At 41.2% G+C, this 20,596-nt stretch overlaps 1 protein-coding gene across 1 annotated transcript in view; it reads left to right on the top strand.

Annotated features, from left to right (window-relative positions):
* Window positions 1-20,596, top strand: part of RARRES1 (retinoic acid receptor responder 1) — a 56,270-nt gene that overhangs the window by 11,819 nt on the left and 23,855 nt on the right. The window contains exons 2-4 of the mRNA XM_032852605.1: window positions 3,741-3,803; window positions 6,233-6,416; window positions 9,486-9,622. Coding sequence (XP_032708496.1) covers window positions 3,741-3,803; window positions 6,233-6,416; window positions 9,486-9,622 — 384 coding nt within the window. The remainder of the gene's footprint in view (window positions 1-3,740; window positions 3,804-6,232; window positions 6,417-9,485; window positions 9,623-20,596) is intronic.

Below are 20,596 nucleotides of genomic sequence, written 5' to 3'. Positions count from 1 at the left end.
ATTACATTCAGTGTTTGCCTTCCACTGTGGCCCTCCTATCTGTCCACCGTGTACTTCTCTCCATTTCCACCATCCCCACCTTGGTTCATCCACGACCCTCCACTCTCCTGCAGTCTCTGTGCCCCGTGCTCACTCTGGACACCTCCTTACTCCAGCTCCAGCTCTCCATACTCCAGTAGAAGGATCTTTTAAAAATCTCTAACGTCGGGGCGCCTGGGTGGCTCAGTGGGTTAAGCCACTGCCTTCGGCTCGGGTCATGATCTCGGGGTCCTGGGATCGAGTCCCGCATCGGGCTCTCTGCTCAGCAGGGAGCCTGCTTCCCTCTCTCTCTCTCTCTGCCTGCCTCTGTGTCTACTTGTGATCTCTCTCTGTCAAATAAATAAATAAAATCTTTAAAAAAAAAAAAAAATCTCTTCCGTCTCTCCTGGCTTCCTATTTCTCTGCCAATAAAATCCTCACCATAGCCTGTGGGGTGGCCCCTCCTTATCCTGGCTCCCGTCTCCCTGCCCTCTGGCCCCAGTGGCAGCTCCTCGGGGAACTTCCGCCCCACCGTTGCTTCCCCGTGGGATGACTGGCCTGCACTGCTTCCCCTGCCTTAGTCAATTCCTTCTTGATCTTCACAGTTCCATTTAGAGGTCACTTCCCCGATCCTGAGACTGGATCAGTTCTCCAGGTATCCTTTCATAGCTCTTAAGTCATCTATAATCACATGGTCAGTTCCAAAGGGATCTCTTTGAAGTCCTTCTCCTCCTACACACCCCCCTACTGCCGCACTGTGCTGAGGGCCCAGGCTACCACTGCCCTGTCGCCCCATGTTCCAGCACCTAGCACTGCACTCCGAGCTCCTGCGGTGGGTGTCCAACAGAGGCCTCTTTAGTGCAGAACAGTTGTAATCAAAGAGAGCCAGAGGGAAACACAGCCCTGCAACGGCCAGGGGGCACGAGACACTCTGTCCTCCATGGAGCCCAGGCTGGCTGGTGCTGCTCACCGGGCTTATCTCCGGAGGACCAGCAAAGTGGCCCCCCAGGAGCTGTGACTCATGCAAGGAAGGAGGAAGAGGCCCTTGTGGGAGATAAAAGCTCTGCTCTTGGTAACTGATAAAGTGCAACCAAAAATACAAAAATCTTATTTTGGACCAAATGTAGATGCTTTTAAGAGTGCCTGATTAAAATAAGGAAATCAAATCAGCAAGGCAAATAACTCTTCAAAAGGCCAGGCTCCATTCTGACTCAGCTCACAGCCTTTGTTAATCGAGTTCTGTTTCTTTCCCTACAGAGTACATACTGATACCTCCTTTTGCCTCTGTGTGTTTTCAAAAAACTGTTTTCAAATACTATCTTAAGTAGGTCATTTAAAATATGCACAGTTTTATCAAGGATGAGGAAGACTTTTGTTAATCCTTTCCTATGGCAAATAATCACCACCCCCCCCCATGCATTACTGATAACGAAGTTTGATGGTCCCGTATAGGAGGCCCACTTGGTGGGGGTGGGGGAGCTGGAAGTGGGTGTAAACGAAGGTCCTGCATGTAGCAGGTGAGAGGACCCAGAGCTGACACGATCAGCATTTCGGGCTTAGAACCTGCTGGCAAGTGGAGGGGCTGCCTTCTCCGAGTTCTAGTTCGGGTGGGTCCCACTGTGGTGTGAGAGTCACGGGCAGCAAGCCCACCATTCCTCACGTTCTTTTAACTTGGGAAGCGAAGACCCCAAAGTTGAGGAGTCTCGGAGACCGGGGCCATGGACCGACCGCCTTATCCCGTGACTTCTGTACAGATCTCAGACCCATTTACCACTCACCGGGAGCTTCAGGTGCAAGTAAACCAAACAAAGCAACCTTGAGTCCGTGTTGCCCTTCTTCCCTAGCCTGGAACTTGGGCCAGACTCTAATTTCCAGCATGGCCCTTTCTCTCCCTCAGGTCTATAGATTTTCCTAATGATAAAAATAGTGAAGTATATTGACCTTTTACCCTGATCCTGTCTAAGCCCTTTTAATGCCCTATCTTATTCTTGACAACACCCTAAGTACTGTAGTTCCCTGAGTTCAGGATGAAATTCTAAGTCCTCTTCATTTGGGGAAAAAAAAAAAAAAAGGCTTTCCAGCACCTTGTGCCTGTCGCCCCATACAGCCTTTTTTCTGGCTTCATTGCCTTCCCTGGAGTGGCCAGCCAGTACCTGCTCCTCAAAGAACTAGTTCAGGCCTCCCGGCGCTTAGTGCCCTGCACACGCATAGCTTTCTGCCACACTCATGAGCACGCTATGTCTCCAGTGACTCGCCCGTTGTCACAGTAGCAGTGGGTTTCTGGTAGGGCTGGACTGGATGTTCTGTTTCTCTGTATCCCATACCTCACACTGTGCTTGGCAGGGTAGGTGGCAAACAGGGAATGAGGGAGAAGGCAGACTTGTGTGTGTGAATTCTGTACATTGAAGTCTGTGTTTCAACTTACACCAGAACATTTTCTTTTCTTTTAAAAAAAAATATATTTATTTATTTGACAGTCACAAGTAGGCAGAGAGGCAGGAAGAGAGAGAGGAGGAAGCAGGCTCCCTGCTGAGCAGAGAGTCCAATGCCGGGCTCGATCCCAGGACCCTGGGATCATGACCTAAGCCGAAGGCAGAGGCTTTAAGCCACTGAGCCACCCAGGTGCCCCCAGAACTTTCTCAATTGAAAATGAGTCCTAAGCAGATTGCCCCTGTGCTCTGCTCTGGGGGCTTCCCCACCCCCAACACAGTTACATCTGTACATTCACATGTTTCAATAGTCTTTATGTAAATAATTGCCAGAACATCCTATCCCTCCTTATCCTTCTCTAGCTTTCCAGGATTATTTAAGGATCTAAAATAGGAATGGATGATATCTGGCATATTTAAAATAACTATCCTGTTTAGTGGTTGTGTTTCTGGGCTAAGATTCAAAGGAAATCGGTATTTCCAGAGTCTTACTTGATGGCAAATGGCATGAAGTCCTTCTAAACAGCTGAAACTGCCTCAGTGATATGACTTTGTCGAGTCTAAAACTGTGCCTCGGAGTCGATGACAAGTTGAAAAGGCTGCATGTGCATTTCCAGAGTTCAGAAATATACCCACTGGTGAAGCCGCCAGGGAGGGAGAGGCATACGTCTAAGGGTCTTCAGTGTCTGTACTCCATCCTATCTCAGACCTCCAGCCTTGCGGGCAGGTCCCCTCTGCCTACACGGTCTGGGGGTGCATTGGAGCTGGGGCATCCTCCTGGGGCACCTTAGTGAAAGTAGCCACTTCTGCCCACACCCCCCTTCTTCATTTACCACCATCTGAAAACCCATTATCCATAATGGGGCACACCATTGTGCCATCTTCCCTGTTGACCATAGCCGCAAGGAGCATGAGGGCTCCCCCTGGCTGGCACCCTCCTGAATGCATGAATGCATATCCCTCCCTCTTCCGCACCTCCCCCCCCAACCCTGTGTTAGGGCAGAGAGAGGCGCTCCCTCCCTCCCAGCCTGACCTTTACACATCCTGTCTCACAAAGCCAACCGGCCCCCTCCGTACAACCATTTCCCCTCCTCAGTAGATGTCACACTAGCAAGCAGAGTATCATGACTGGAGCAAAATTTGAACTCTTTTCCCCTTGTAAAACATGATTTTATTCCGATATAAATGCTAGGGCTACTGTTTGCATTCCCTGCTATCCCAAGAGAGTGATTCTTCAATAGCACGATGTTAACAGAGCTTCTACTAGGCTAAGATTCCATTTCTCTGTTTCAGGTTAATCCAAAGAAGGGATGTCAGGTGGACCTGGTGTTTACCACAGATCACTATAACCCAGAGGTAAGCTGCCACAATCGCTGAAGAATCCAGTTAGCAACTCCTGTGGATTTATTTTTTTAAAAAGGTGAAAGTCTGAATGTATAGTGACCTGGAGGTTAGCTTCTGGTTTGGTTTTTTTTAATGCTTTGTTTTGTCTTCTCAAGAATTGAAGAGCAGAGCTAACAGGAACCCACGATTGAACGCCTTCAACTCCATGGCCTTATGCAAGACTGCATTTAAAACAGTCCCAGAGCCACCGTCCCCTCCTTCCTTTGCCCCTGGGAGGGAATTTCACAGTTCCTTTGGTACCCCCTCCTCACACCTCTAAATGCTTAGAATGACTCACTCCCAAATGTCAACCTGTTCCTCTTCCTGTCATCTCTTGACATTTTCTTAGTAGGCTGGCTTCACATGAGGCCAATTCCACGAGCTCCCATACAGAAGTATTCTCTAAAACACAGAGCAATGTATGCCGCAGGCATTATTAATGTCTCTACAATCCTGACCAAGTCAGGCCATGGTTTGCCAAGTTTCCTTTACCTGATCTTAAGAAGAGAGTAAACAGAAGATTCCTACCCAAATTAGAACCAGATGAGCTGCCATGTGCTGGGCTGAGCTGGGAGTCAGCAGCTGGAACTTGGGTGGAGAGACCAGCCCAGATGCTGTTTGCGTGGTGCTGATTCAAAGCAGGCAGCATCCCATTCAAGTGTCTCAGGGGCAGAGCTTCCAGAGGGAAGGATGACTCCAGCCCCCCAGCCCACAGGGAGGCTTCTGGAAGAATGCCTACCAGTACATAGAAATAAGTTCTAACCACATAGCCATGTATTCTGACTTTGCTGCTTTGCTTAAGAGCTAAATATCTTCTTAAAGCATAAGGAAGACCGCTTTGATTTCTAGCATTGCAAACAAAGTGTTAGATTAAAGGTAAAGGGAAAACAGATTATATTGACCAGCAGTGTTTCTGGGAAGAACGCAGCTAGCTAGTTGAAATCCTCCATTTCAAGGCATGAGGAGAGTGCTTTGCTTTGATTCTATGGAGCTGTTTCAGGGTGGGGGGGGGTAGGAAAAGGAAGGAAAATGAAAGGAGACAATACCCGGTTTCTTTTCTCTTTCCTGGAGACAGCTTAGACATCAAAAGAGATTATGTGCCAGCTCTCTCTTCTGCCTTTGATAAGCCACTTCTGGGACGCCCCCTTCACCTTTCTTCCATGTTGCGGCCGATAATTAGGATTTTAAGGCACTACTGAAATTTCCTCTCATTCCAAGTAGCACTCATGGGAGGAAGGATCTCCCATTGTAAAGCATAATTCAGTTTTTTTGAGTTAGTGCTAGAAATGGACTTACTAAGCAGATCCAATTTTCATTAAAATTTGTCTCCTTGTGAGCTTTTTAATTTAAAGTTTCTTTTTGGTTGTTGTCATCCAGTTTCAATGACTGTAAAAGTGAAAAGAACTGAACTGCTCAACCAACCACTTTGTAACAGGAGTTCTTAACTAGGGGCCCATGGATGGGTTTGGGTGGGGCCATGACTAGTGGCCCATGAACTTCCTCAAATTCTAGGCTTAGTGGTGATGGTCTGAGCATACGTGCATTTTTCTGGGAATAGATTCTGGCTTTTTTTGTTGTTGGGGTAAGGTATCTGTGACCGATGAGGATGAAGAAGCACTGTCCTATGGTTGAATCATACATTTAATGTTTATTTGAAGCATCTAACTGTCCATCTCCAAGTGTCTCTGGACTGGAAGAAAAGTGAGGGGATGATCCCAGAGTACTCAGTATGTCTGTGTTTAAATACAAATGCAAACAGACATCCCTTGGATTGGTCCTGTTTGGGTGCCATTTGTCTCCATTCCTTCCAAATTAGATCTTGGAGTAGAGAGTTGGAGTTAGTATAGAGCCAGGGTTTTGGCATCAGATAGACATGAGCTCAACTCCTGGCTTAGCATTTACTAGCTGGGAGACCTTGGAGTAAGTTCCTCCTTAGACATCAGTATCTTCATCTGTAAAGTTGGCATCAGAGAGCCAAATTCGTAAGGCAGTATGAGGATGTTGTCACTTCTGTTAATGGGAACCAACTTCATCTTTCGGTTCAAGTTAGCAAGCTTGAGGTCCAGCTAAGTATTATGTTGGTGCACAGTAGAAAAAGTACCTACTGTCCTTGAAGTTGGAACCAAGCAGTACTCAATAGGCACCAACAATCTTTCTTTCAGATAGACCCAGCATTATTGTATAAGGGCATTGTCGGAAAGCAGGAGTTTAAATGACAGCAAAGAGGAAGGACCATTGTGTTCAGCAGTGAGCACAGAAATCACTTTCCACAAAACCAAGACCACTGCATCTATATTGATGCCACATACGAGGAACTTCTCGATCCTATGTGTAGCTGTGTATTGGGGTCAGTGGGCAGTGATAAGTAGCCATTCTGTTTAATTCCAAAATCTTTATTTCAGGTTGGTGAGGAGCATTTGGGGAAATGTTCTGCTCGAGTGTTTTTCAGGAATCAGAAACCCAGACCAGCTATTAATGTGACTTGCACACGGCTCATCGAGAAGAACAAAAGACAGGAAGAGGATTACCTGCTTTATAAGCACATGAAGCAACTTAAAACCCCCCTGGATGTCATCAGCATACCTGGTATGAACCAGTGTCTGGAATTTCTGTATTAGGGAATGTATGTAATGACTAAATCCTAAATAGAATGATCGTGTACATTTTTATCCCCAAAGTGGCACTTTAATTCATCTATAGAATGTGGTACACCTCTTTATTTTAAAAAAAAACCCTCAGAATTATCATTTTCCTGTTCTTCATCTTCAGGACAATATGGTAACTCCATCAAGAGCTCTTGGTGCCCTTTTAATCTCCCCACTATGCATCCCAGACAAGGGTCAGGGTGAGAGCTCAACCTTCAAAGAAGAGGTAGAGTTGCTACAGGAGAGGCACATAGTGGGGAAGTTTCCAGGGCTGAATCCAGAGTGAGGCGACATTTCTAAAGATTTGCAGTGTTGGCCTTGGAAACGTACGTGATGAGGCACCATCACCAGACCCCCACGGTGCCCACCACAGACATCTGCGCAGAGCTGGGCGAGCCAGCTGTCTCGGGGCCTTGCTGGGAGGCTGCAGCGGAATCAAGTTTGTCTCACTTAAGTCAAGAGCTAATGGGCAGCGGTGCCGTCTTTAATAAGAAATGAGCCCGGCCCTCCAAAGTGACTCAGCTGTAGTGAAGCAGAGCTCATGCTTTCTGACCTCAGCACTATTGAGTGCGTGTGTGGGCAGCAGCTGAAACTCCGCACTTACTGGCAAATCCAATTTGCAAAACCACAAAAGTCATCTCTGGACTTGTGCTTGGGTATTAAGCTTGACATCTGACCGGTGTAGCACTCTGCATCCCATGCTCTCTCCCAGCTCCCTCGTTTGCCCAGAGACTATAATGGACCCATGTCCACATGGCGGGACCTGTGGTCTCCACTCCTGAGTGCATCTGTGCCCCCCTCCATTTGTCAAGACTAAGTGTTCTTAAAAACCTGCCTATAGAATACTGCTCCTTGCCTTTCTAAAATTCAGAAACTTGGGTGTTTCCCATAGCCATTCTCTAACAACTCAGCTTAAATCCTGTCCCAGAGAATTATGAGAGACAATTCAAAATCTTGGGATTTCCTTATGTTTAGTACTGTCTGAGATAAATGGGATCATGACTGATGCTTACAATCTACATTTATCTAGGGATTTCTTCCCTTTCGCATTAGCTGGGGAAATAAGATTTTATATAGTCTCCTTAAAACACAAATTTTAGAAACTGTAATAGGACCTTTTCTTTGAATATTTGCTATAGGATCACTACATTTTGGATACTTTTTAATCATGAAGTAAATTGCATTTTGTTCAATTAATACATCCTACATGCCCACAAGGATCATTCTGTAACAATCTAACTTAGTGTGGCATAAAGCTCCAAAAACTTATTTTAATAGAGGGCATCTTTTTGTTAACAATTTACAAGTTCTGTTGTCACTTTAAGTTCAGTGGAGGCATATAATGGTACTATTTATAGCCTGTCTCTGTATACAAAATTATTAAAACCGGAAGGGTTTGGTTTTAGACAAGAGTGAGTCAGAACTGTGGTGCTGTCCTCGGATTGGCCAGTTTGGATCTCAGCAGCCTCTGTTCCGTATGCAGTCAGTCCGGGGCGCTGGGCTTCTGGAGGGCAGAGTTCTCTACAACTGATGGGTGAGGCCATCTAATCCGTTTCAGGATATCCTCACTCCACACTATTTTTCCCCTAAAGAAGTGGTCGTTTGGTTTTTGTGACGAGTACAACTTTCACTTTTCTAATGAATTTACAAACTTCATTTAGTTGAGCCCAAGTATGCTACAGAGGAAAATACTGAAGACCTGGGAACAACCAGCCTGGGTCCGGCCACCTAAATGAACCTGCAGCAGGGTTGTCAGCCATCCTTGTTATTTCCAGCGTTCAGTGTAACTAACTTGCCTACTAGCAATAGCTTTGTTGAGCCCACAGGGGCACTGTGAGATGAGTCCTGTGATGGGTGGCTGGATGAAGGAAGCTTTCACTCTCTCTCTCGCTCCCACCCCCACATGTACCACAGGAGTCCGAGGCTCAGCTCAAACCTCTTCTCTGTGAAGCTTTCCCCAGATTCCTCCTGCCCAAAGAAACCTCTCCCTTCCCTGTGCTCTGTCAGCATTTTGATCCTCCTCCTCTTGAGGCCGGTATCAGCTGTGTTTCTGCAGTGTCAGCGAGCGGAGGGGAGGGACCCATCTTTGGGTCTCTCACAGCACCCATACCATCCATGAATGCTCCTTGAATTGACTAGCATTATAAACCAGCCAAGTCAAGTTCCACCTGTACAGAGAAGAATTTATGCTAAAGATTATTCTTCCAAGAAGGATTAGTTTCCTGATAAGTTTATTTGTTATTCCTCACATATTATATTTTTATTGAGCCTTTATTTAAACTGAGAATAGCTCCACCAAATTGCATAAAAGGATGGTCCATGAACAGTTATCTTATAAATTAATTACGTGCTAAAATTTGAGTTCCTCAAATTCACAAAAGGTGATTTATTAATCATTGTATCCCCACCTCTAGCAGTGTCTGATATGAAGTAGGTTTTATAAATACGCGTTGAAATGAAAAGATTGCAGTTCCAAAAACAATGCCACAGGGGAAAATCCACTTGATTTCTTCATGTGGTCAAAATCAGTGACAGAGATACTGGCAATTCACTGGTTAGCTTTAAAGCCAATGATTAGTGAAGGACAAAGACATTGAGCAATTGGCAAAGACCATTGCATGGACTTGTAGGCCCAGACCAGAAGGTAATGTGGAGAAGATACTTGATAGACTTTTCAATCTAATTTTAAAATGCTTCTCAACTAACAAGACTTTAACTATGAATATCATTCTAGCTCTTACTTTGCTTTAATATGGTATAACAAATAGCCCTTCATTTTTTTAGAGTAGCTTTACCCAGTAGGTTGTACGTACTGAAGCACGGGAATCTCTGTATGATGTAGAAACAGATAAGAACAAATCATGTGTCCAGCACAAGGTCTTGCTATAAGAGAGGGCTGATGCAGCTGAGTTTATGCTCCTATTCATTCCTAAACATGTGAAATTGTGTCTCCAAAATGCCGTAACGAAAAGGTGCCTTTTTTTTTTTTTTCTTTTTTCTTCCCTCTCAGATAGTCACGGACATATTGATCCCTCTCTGAGACCCATTTGGGATTTGGCTTTTCTTGGCAGCTCTTACGTGATGTGGGAAAAGACAACCCAGTTTTTACAGTACTACATGGCACAGATCAGCAGTGTTAACCAATGGGTAAGGAAAAAAACCCTGAAAATTAATTTTATGTCATAAGAGATACAAATAATGCAGAGTTCTAAGACTACGTTATTTTGAATTTCTAGTTTGACGGAAACAGTTTTACTTGCTGTCATTTACTTGCATGTCATTCATTCAGTAAATATGTCCATGCCTGCAATGGACCAGGTATAGTTTTAAAGAGTGTGGATTTAGCAGTGAACAACAACAAAAAAAAAACACAGTATAGCTGCCCTCACTGAAATTAATTTTGGTGAGGGAAGAGAAAGATAGTGAACTAATAAACAGTTAGTATGTGTCAAATGGTGCTATTAAGCACAATGGGAAAAATCAGGGAGAAGGGAATGCAAGGGAGTGTTAGAATTGCTTCTTATATTTTCTCAAGTAAGTCCCCTCCAATTTGAGCAGGGCTGGCAGTGAAGCAGAGGCCTAGGGGTAGTGAGTGAGCCGAGCCTCCGTAAGGGAAGAGGATTCAGGCAGGAGGAACCGAGGGCAGCGATGTGGCTGATGGGTTGGAGAAGCAGCCGTGGGGCTACTGTGAGTGGAACAGAGTCAGCAAGGGGAGTGTGCCAGGAGATGAAATCAAATGGAGAGGACCAGATCCTGTAAGGCCTCACGGGCCAGTAGAAGAACCTTGTCTTTTACTCATTAGAGCATTTTTAGCCTAGGAGTGACATGATCGGACTTACAGTACCATCATTCTGGCTGCTGTGCTGAGAACAGACCAGAGAGAGACAGCAGTGGAAGCAGGGAGACCACCAAAGTGTTGGCAATAATCTAGGCAAAGCCTGGGGTGACTGGGACCAGTGGCCGCAGTCGAGGTGGTGAGAAGTGTTTGCGTTCTTCATGTAGTTTGAAGTTAGGCCATCAGTTTGTTATATGGGCTGGATGGAGATCTAGCTAAGGAGAAAAGTCAGGGATGAGTCTTGGGATTTCGGCCTGAGTAACTGGAAGGATAGAGTTTTCATTCACTGATTGAGGAAGACTGCAGGGGCAACAGATTTGGGAAGAAATGAGCTTGATCCCGGGCATATAGACTAAATTCTAAATTACCATATAGATGGTATTTAAAGCTACAAGAGTGGATGACATCACAGAGAACGTGTAGATAGAGAAAAGTTCTGTATGGAGTCCTGTGACACTTGTAACTTCAGAGGTTTCGGATAAGAGAAAAGATGTTTCAGGGATGAAGCTTGACTCTATCCAGTGCTACCAGAGAATCCCACCTAAAGAGGCCTGAGATTGACTGTTTGACTTAAGTAGTTGGAAGTCACTGGAGAGCTCATCAAGAGCTAGCTCACTGGCACAGTGTGGGTAAAGACCTAAGTGAAGTACGTTGGGAACGACTGGGAGAAGGGAAGTGGGCACTCCATGTCTCTCAAGGAACTGAGCTCTAAAGGGGACTAACAAGAAAGCAACGGGCCGTAGCTGCAGGATGGGTAAGCACAGGGTTGAAAGAGAGTTTGTTTTCTGTTGTATTTTTAGGTTGGAAAGTTTAACAGCATATTTATATGTTGGTGAGAAAAATCCAGTAGCAAGGGGCAAAGGTGTACTTGTAGGAAAGCAAAGGAAGAACTGTTGGAGCTCATATCTTTGAGTAGGCAAGAGGATAGGATCCATCCAAGAGATGCTCTTAGAACATGGAGAGTTCACCTGGGGGGAGGGCGGAGGCACAGTGTCACAGTTGCTGACAGGAGGCTAGCTATCGTGGTGGGAGGCGTGGAAGTTCTCACTGCTTCTGTGTTCTCAGTGAAGGCTGAGACAAACTCATCTTGTGGGAGCGAGGATAAGAGTGGAGGTGTTGGAAGTGTGGGGGTGTGCATGGACTTGGCATTCTGCAGCCCTACAGGCTCCCGGAAGGAGCTGCACTCATGAATATAGAAGGGGGCCAGTCATGCTGAGCTGTCTGGGCCTGGATAGAGTCAGGTGGGCTTAGCCCAAGCTGGGGTTATTGTCAGGAAAGTAGGATGTAGAGAGAGAGTGACATTTCCAGTCAACCAGGTCAGTTGCTTTTAAGAGAGGCAAGATGAACTAACCTTAAGGACAAATTTCTAAAATCCATTTTCTTCATGGATGGGTGAAACAGTGGATTCACCCGTGGATGGATCATTAGTGAATATCTTCTGAGTACAAAGATTTGCCCATCATCAAGTAAGCACTTTTTTAAAAAAAAAATTATTTCTTTTAGTATGTTGATAGTCAATGTTATATTAGTTTCAGAGGCACAACATAGCGATTGGGCACTTCTATACGTTAGCAAGTGCTGACCCGAAAACTGCCATTACCGTCCATCACTGCGCAACATTGTTACAGTATTATTGACTATATGCCATGTGCTGTACATTTCATCTCCATGGTTTTTTTATTTTATAACTGGAAGTTTGTACCTCTTGATTCCCTTCACCTTATACACCCATTTCCCCTATTCCCTGCCTTTGATAAACATCAGCTATCTGGCTTTATAATAATTTTATAATTGTTAAATTATAAGTAATTTACTTATAATTATATAAGTAATATATCGCTTATATAATTATTATTAAATAATTTTATATTAAAAATAAAAATATTTTTCTAGCTTTTCGAGGCTGAGTAATATAGCATACTATATATGCTATAAGATTTTATAGCATACTATATATGCTATAAGATTTTATAGCATACTATATATGCTATAAGATTTTATAGCATATATGGATATGCTACTCCATACCATATCTTCCTTATCCATTCATCTACTGACAGACACTTAGATTGCTTGCATATCTTGGTTAATTGTTAAATGATGGTGCAGTGAACAAAAGGTGTGGATACCTTTTCCAGTTAGTATTGTCATTTTCTTTGAGTGAACACCAAATAATGGGAATCCTGGGTTATGTGGTATTTCTATTTTGAATTTTTTGAAGAACCTCCATACTGTTTTCCACAGTGGTTGCACCAGTTGACATTCCCACCAGTAGTGTGTGAGGGTTCCCTTTTTTCCACATCCTTGCTAGACCATGGTATTTCCTGTCTTTTTTATTTTAGCCATTCTGAGTGCTGTAAGATAATATTACATTGTGGTTTTGATTTGCACTTCCCTGATTATTAGTGTTGTTGAGTGTCTTTGGCCACCTGTTATGTCTTCTTTGAAGAAATGTCTATTTGGGTCCTCTGCCCAATTTTAATCAGATTGTGTGTGTGTGTGTGTGTGTGTGTGTGTGTGTGTGTGTTGGGTTGACTGAGTCCTTTATATATTTTTGGATATTAACTCCTTATCTGAGAAATCATTTTTAAATATATTCTCCCATTTATAGGTTGACTTTATGTTTTGTTGATGTTTTCCTTTGCTGTGTAAAATGTTTTTATACTGGTGTAGTCCCAATAGTTTGTTTTTGCTTTTGTTTCCCTTGCCTCAGGACACATATCCATAAATAGGTTGCTAAAAGCAGTGTGCATAACATACCGTCTATGGGATTTTTTAAGAGTTTTGTGGTTTCAGGTCTCACTTTTGGTATTCAACCTATTCTGAATTTTTGTGTGTGGTTTAAGAAAGTGGTCCAGTTTCTTTCTTGTATGTCACTGTCCCATTTTCCCAACACCATTTGTTGAAAAGACTGCCTTTCCCCATTGCATATTCTTGACTCCTTTGTCATAGATTAATTGACCATATAGGTGTGGTTTTATTTCTGGGCTATTTTGTTGCATTGATTTATGTGTCTGTATTTCTGTGCCAGTACCATACTGTTTTGATTACTTTGGCTTTGTAGTAGTATATCTTGAGATCTGGAATTGTGATACTTCCAGTTTTTTGTCAAGATTGCTTTGGCTATTTGAGGTCTTTTGTCATTCCATACAAATTTAGGGTGTACGTTCTAGTTCTGAGAAAAATACTGTTGGTATTTTGATAGAGCTTGTATTAAATCTGTAGATTGCTTTGGGCAGTATGGACATTTTAATGATATTCTTCTAGGGGCGCCTGGGTGGCTCAGTGGGTTAAGGCCTCTGCCTTCGGCTCAGGTCATGATCCCAGGGTCCTGGGATCGAGCCCCGCGTCGGACTCTCTGCTCAGCAGGGAGCCTGCTTCTCCCCTCTCTCTCTCTGCCTGCCTCTCTGCCTACTTGTGATCTCTGTCTGTCAAATAAATAAATAAAATCTTTAAAAAATAATAATATAATAATATTCTTCTAATTCATGAGCATGGTATACCTTTCCATTTGTTTTGTCTTTAATTTCTTTCATCAGTGTCCTGTAGATTTCAGTGTATGGATCTTTCACATCCTTGGTTAAATATATTTCTTGGAATTTTATTCTTTTTTTTTTTAATTTCTTTCCAGCATAACAGTATTCATTGTTTTTGCACCACACCCTGTGCTCCCTGCAATCTGTGGAGCATAACAAATAGCATGGAGGACAAGCAGAGATAGAGAGGAGAAGGGAGTTGAGGGAAATTGGAAGGGGAGATGAACCATGAGAGACTATGGACTCTGAAAAACAATCTGAGGGTTTTGAAGGGGCAGGGGGTGGGAGGCTGGGGAAACCAGGAATTTTATTCTTTTTGATACAATTGTCAATGTTACTGGTTTTTTTTTTTTTTAATTTCTCTTTCTACTACTTCTTTGCAAGTGTATAGAAAGGTAACAGATTTCTGTCTGTTAATTTTGTATCCTGGAAGATTACTGTTTAATCATTTAGAATTCTAATCCTTTAGAATTAGTTTATTCTAATCATTTTTTGGTGGAGTCTTTAGGGTTTTCTCTATATAGTATCATGCCATCTACAAATAGAAAGTTTCACTTCTTCCTTACCAATTTGGATGATTTTATTTCTTATCTGATTGCTATAAGTAAGGCTCCCAGTACTATGTGAATAAAAGTGGTGAGAGTGAACATCCTTGTCTTTGTCTTGATCTTACAGGAAACACTTCTGTTTTTCACCGTTGAGTATGATGTTAGCTGTGGATTTTTCTGAGGATATTTCCTTTAAACCCACTTTGTTGAGAGTTTTTATCATGAATGGATGTTCATGTAGGATGTATCATGTAGGATGCCTTTTCTATATCTACAGGGATGATCATGTGGTTTTTATCCTTTCCCTTGTTGATATGATGTATCACGTTGGTTGATTTGCAAATGTTGAACCACTGTTGCATCCCTGGAATAAATCCCACTTGATTGTGTTGAATGATCCTTTTAATATATAGTTGATATCAGTTTGCTAATATCTGGTTAAATATTTTTACATGTATATTCACAAGAAATATTAGCCTTTGGTTTTCTTTTTTTCTAGTGTCTTTATCTGGTTTTGGTATCAGGATAACGCCGGCTTGGTTCTGACTTTTATAAGGGGTTTTTATTACTACTGATTCAATTTTATTACTAGTTATCAGTCTGTTCAAATTTTCTGTTTCTTCCTGGTTCAGTTTTGGAGAATTGTATGTTTCTAAAATTTTATCTGTTTTTTCTAGGTTGTCTAATGTTTGGCACATACTTTTTCATAATATTCTCTCCTAATCCTTTGTGTTTTTGTGGTGTTCATGGTTTTTTTTTTTTTTGCTTCATTTCTGGTTTTATTTATTTGAATCCTCTTTTTTATTGATTATCTAAAGAGTTACAAGTTTTGTTTATCTTTTCAAAGAACCAGACCTTGGTTTTATTGATCTTTTCTGTTGTTTCTTTAGTCACTATTTCATTTCTTTCTGCTCTAATCTTCTTATATTAGCTTTGGCTTTGTTCTTCTTTTTCTAGCTCCCATAGGGGTAAGCCTGTTGTTTGTGATTTTTCTTTTTTTTTAAATCATTGTTTTAAAAATTATTTTCCACATGAATTTCCTTTTTTAATTTTTTTTTTTTCATCAAAAATGATGGTCTGGGAATGTCTGGGAGGCTCAGTCAGTTAAACATCTACCTTTGGCTCAGGTTATGACTCCAGGGTCTGGGGATTGAGTCCCCCCATCAGGCTCCCTGCTCAGCGGGGAGCCTGCTTTTCCCTCTGCCTGCAGCTGCCCCTGCTTGTGTTCTTTCTTGCTGACAAATAAATAAATAAAATCTTTTTTTTTAAAAAAGGATGGTCTATTATTTTATTGACAGTAGTAAGTTGACTACTAAAACTTAACAAAACTTTTTAAATAACAAAACTTTAAAAACAAAGCAAGACATTCCCTTGTACAGTCATTTTGTTAATTCCTTTATGCCATTTAGTAACTCTAAACAAACTTCTTTATTAACCCCCAAAATAAATCATTTCTTTCGGTAAAGGTTATTCAAGATATACCAGTTGAATTTATCTCAGATGTTTGTTTATGAAGATATTCTTTCTAGTTAGCTTACTGCGAAAGTTCTTTGTATTTTTTAAATTATAATTTTAGTATAGTTAACAGTGTAATATGAGTTTCAGGTATACAATGTAGTGATTCAGCAATTCTATACATTACTCAGTGCTTATGATAAGTGCACTCTTAATCCCCATCACCTATTTCACCCATCCCTGTACCCACCTCCCCTCTGGTAACTATCACTTGGTTCTCTAGAGTTAAGAGCCTTATTTTATTTTTTTGCTCCTTTGTTTTTTGTCTCTAAAATTCTACAAATGAGTGAAATTATATGGTATTTGTCTTTCTCTGACTGACTTATTTCACTTAGCGTTCTACCCCCTCGGTCTACCCATGTTGTTACAAATGGTGATTTCATTTCTTTGTGTGGCTGAATAAGATTCCACTGTGTATATATACCATTCATCTATCTATGGACAGTTGGATTGCTTCTCTAATTTGGCTATTGTAAATAATGCTTCAGTTAACATAGTGGTGCATATACCTTTTCGAATTAGTGTTTTTGTATTCCTCCAGTAAATCCCCAGTAGTGGAATTACTGGATCATATGGTAATTCTATTTTTAATTTTTTGAGGAACCTCCATACTCTTTTCCACAGTGGCTGCACCAGTTTGCTTTCCTACAAATAGTGCACAAGGGTTCCTCTTCTCCACATGCTTGCCAACACTTGTTGTTTCTTGAGGTTTTGATTTTAGCCATTCTGAGAGATGTTAGGTGATAAAACTCATTGTGGTTTTGATTAGCATTTCCCTGACAATTACCAATGGTGAACAACTTTCATGTGTCTGTTGGCCATCTGAATGTCTTTTTTGGAGAAATATCTGTTCATGTTTCTGCCCATTTTTAATTGGATTATCTGGGGGGTTTTTGTGTTGAGTTGTAGAAGTTCTTTATATATTTTTTTAATTTTTTAAAAGATTTCATTTATTTATTTGACAGAGATTACAAGGAGGCAGAGAGGCAGGCAGAGAGAGAAAGGAGGAAGCAGGCTCCCTGCTAAGCAGAGACCCGATGCGGGACTTGATCCCAGGACCCTGGGATCATGACCTGAGCTGAAGGCAGAGGCTTTAACCCACTGAGCCACCCAGGCGCCCTGCCCCTATATATTTTTGATACTAACCCTCTAATTGATATGTCATTTGCAAATACCTTCTCCCATTCATTGGGTTAGCTTTTAGTTTTATTGATTCCCTTACTGTGCAGAGGCTTTTTATTCTGAAGTAGTCCCAGTAGTTTATTGTTGCTTTTGTTTCTGTTGCCTCAGGAGACACACCTGTAAATACGTTGCTATGACCAACATCAGAGAAATTACTGCCTATGTTCTCTTCTAGGATTTTTACAGTTTCAGGTCTCACATTTATATTTTTAATCCATTTTTAGTTTACTTTTGTGTATAGTGTGATAAAATGGTCCAGTTTCTTTCTTATATATAGCTGTCCAGTTTTCCCAACACAATTTGTTGAAGAAACTGCCTTTTTCCTATTGTATATTCTTTCTCCTTTTATAAAAGATTAATTGACCATATAATTATGGGTATATTCCTGGGCTCTGTGTTCCGTTGTTCTGGATGTCTGTTTTTGTGTCAATACCATACTGTTTTGATTACTACACCTTTGTAGTATATCTTGAAATATGGGAGTGTGATCCCTCCAGTTTTGTTCTTTTTTTTCCCTAAGATTGCTTTGGCTATCCAGGGTCTTTTTGTTGTTGTTGTTCCATATGAATTTTAGGACTGTTTGTTCTAGTTTTGTGAAAAATGCTGTTGGTATTTTGATAAGGATTGCATTGAGTGTGTAGATTGCTTTGTGTAGTACAGACATTTTAACAATATTATTTCTTCCAATCTATGAGCATGGAATATTTTTACTTTTGTATCTGTCATCCTCAATTTCATTCACTTATTCTTTATAGTTTTCAGAGAATAGGACTTTTACTTTCCTTAATTAACTTTATTCTTAGGTATTTTATACTTTTTGGTACAATTATAAATGGGATTGTTTTCTTAATTTCTCTTTCTGCTACTTCATTATTAGTGTATAGAAATACAACAGATTTCTGTACATTGATTTTTGTATCCTGTGACTTTATGGAATTATTTTATCAGTTCTGGTAGTTTTCTTGGTGGAGTCTTTCAGGTTTTATATATATATACACATACATACATAATATCATGTCATCTGCACATAGTGAAGTTGTACTTCTTCTTTACCAATTTGGGTACCTTTTTCTTGTATGATTGCTGCAGCTAGGGCTTCCAGTACTATGTTGAAGAAAGTGGTTATAATGGACATCTGTCTTGTTCCTGACCACGGGAGGAAAGCTCTCAGGTTTTCACTATTGAGTAAGATGTTAACTGTGAGGTTTTCATTTATGGCCTTTATTACATTGCAGTGTATTCCCTGTAAACCTACTTTGTTTTTCTGTACCTATTGAAATGATCATATAGTTTTTGTCCTTTCTGTTGTTGGCATAATGAATCAGTTTGATTGACTTGCAAATATTGAATGGTCCTTGCATCCCAGGAATAAATCCCACTTGATCGTGGTGAATGCTTTTTAAAAGGTATTATTGTGGTTCTTTTTATTTGTAATGTCTTTATCTGGTTTTGGTATCAAGGTAATGCTTGTAAAATGAATCTGTAAGCTTTCTTTCCTCTTCTGTGTTTAGGACTAGTTGGAGAAGAATAGGTGTAAACTCTTCTAAAGATTTGGTAGAATTCACCTGTGAAGCCTTCTGGTCCTGAACTTTTGTTTGTTGGGAGTTTTTTGACCACTGATTGGATTTCATTGCTGGTGATCAGTCTGTTCAAATTTTCTTTTTTTTTTTTTTTTCCTGATTCAGTTTTGGGAGGTTCTGTTTCTAGGAATTGATTTCTTTTAGGTTGTCCAATTTGTTGGCATATAACTTTTCATAATATTCTTTTATAATCCTTTGTATTTCTGTGGTGTCAGTTGTTACTCCTTTTTCAGTTCTCATTTTGTTTGAGTTCTCTCTCAATCTCTCTCTTAATGAGTCTGACTAAAGACTTACTAATTTTTTTAAAGATTTTATTTATTTGTCAGAGAGAGAGAGAGAGCACACAAGAGCGAGCACAGGCAGACAGAGTGGCAGGCAGAGAGAGAGAAGCAGGCTCCCTGCCAAACAAGGGGCCCGATGTGGGACTCGATCCGAGGACGCTGGGATCATGACCTGAGCCGAAGGCAGCCGCTTAACCAACTGAGCCACCCAGGCATCCCAAGACTTAATAATTTTGTTGATCTTTTAAAAGAACAGCTCTGGTTTCATTGGTATGCTCTATTGTTTTTTTAGTTTCTACTTTGCTTATTTCTGCTCTAATCTTTATATTTCTTTCCTTCTACTGGTTTTAGTTTTTGTTCTTTTTCTTGCTCTTTAGATGTAAGGTTAGGTTGTTTGTTTGAGATTTTTATTGCTTCTTGAGGTGGGCCTGTATAGCAATAGACTCCCTCTTAGAACAGTTTTTGCTGCATCCCAAAGATACTGGATTGTTGTGTTTTCATTTTCATTTGTCTCCATGTATTTTTTTATTTCCTCTTTGGTTTCTTGGTTAACCCATTCATTGTTTAGGAACATGTTCTTTAATCTCCATGTATTAGTGCTCTTTCCAGATTTTTCTTATTGTTGATTTCCAGTTTCATAGCATTGTGGTCAGAAGAGATGTACGGTATGGCCTTGATCTTTTTTAATTTGTTGAGATTTGTTTTGTGGCCTACTATGTGACCTATTCTAGAGAATGTTTCATGTGTACTTAAAAAGAATGTGTATTCTGCTGATTTTTTTAATTTAATATTTTCAGTGTTCCAAGATTCATTGTTTATGCACTACACCCAGTGCTCCATGCAATATGTGCCCTCCTTAATACCCACTACCATCCCCGTCTCCTCCAAAACCCTCAGTTTGTTTCTCAGAGTCCACAGTCTCTCATGCTTTGTGTCCCCCTCCAATTTTCCCCACTTCACTTTTCCTTTCCTTCTCTTAATGTCCTCCAATTTATTCCTTATGCTCCACAAGTAAGTGAAACTGTATGATAATCGACTCTTTCTGCTTGACTTATTTCACTCAGTATAATCTCCTCCAGTCCCGTCCATGTTGATACAAAAGTTGTGTATTCATTGTTTTTGATGGAGGCATAATATTCCATTGTATATTTGGGCCATAACTTCTTTATCCATTCGTCTGTTAAAGGGCATCTTGGCTCTTTCCACAGTTTGGTGATTGTGGCCATTGCTGCTATGAACGTTGGGGTACAGATGGCCCTTCTTTTCACTACATCTGTATCTTTGGGGTAAATATCCAGTAGTACAATTGCAGAGTCATAATATAGCTCTATTTTTAATTTCTTAAGGAATCTCCACACTGTTTTCCAAAGTGGCTGCACCAACTTGCGTTCCCACCAACAGTGTAAGAGGGTTCCCCTTTCTCCACATCCTCTCCAACACTTGTTGTTTACTGTTTTGGTAATTTTGGCCATTCTAACTGGTGTAAGGTGGTATCTCAATGTGTATCTCAATTGAATCTCCCTGATGGCTAATGATGATGAACATTTTTTCATGTGTCTGTTAGCCATTTGTATGTATTTGGAGAAGTGTCTGTACATGTCTTCTGCCCACTTTTTGACATGATTATCTGGGTTTTTTTGAGTG

This window comes from Lontra canadensis, unplaced genomic scaffold (genome assembly GCF_010015895.1).
Source record: "Lontra canadensis isolate GAN:19392208 unplaced genomic scaffold, GSC_riverotter_1.0 scaffold6, whole genome shotgun sequence".
NCBI lineage: Eukaryota > Metazoa > Chordata > Mammalia > Carnivora > Mustelidae > Lontra > Lontra canadensis.
This window is presented reverse-complemented; position numbering and strand designations above follow the sequence as displayed.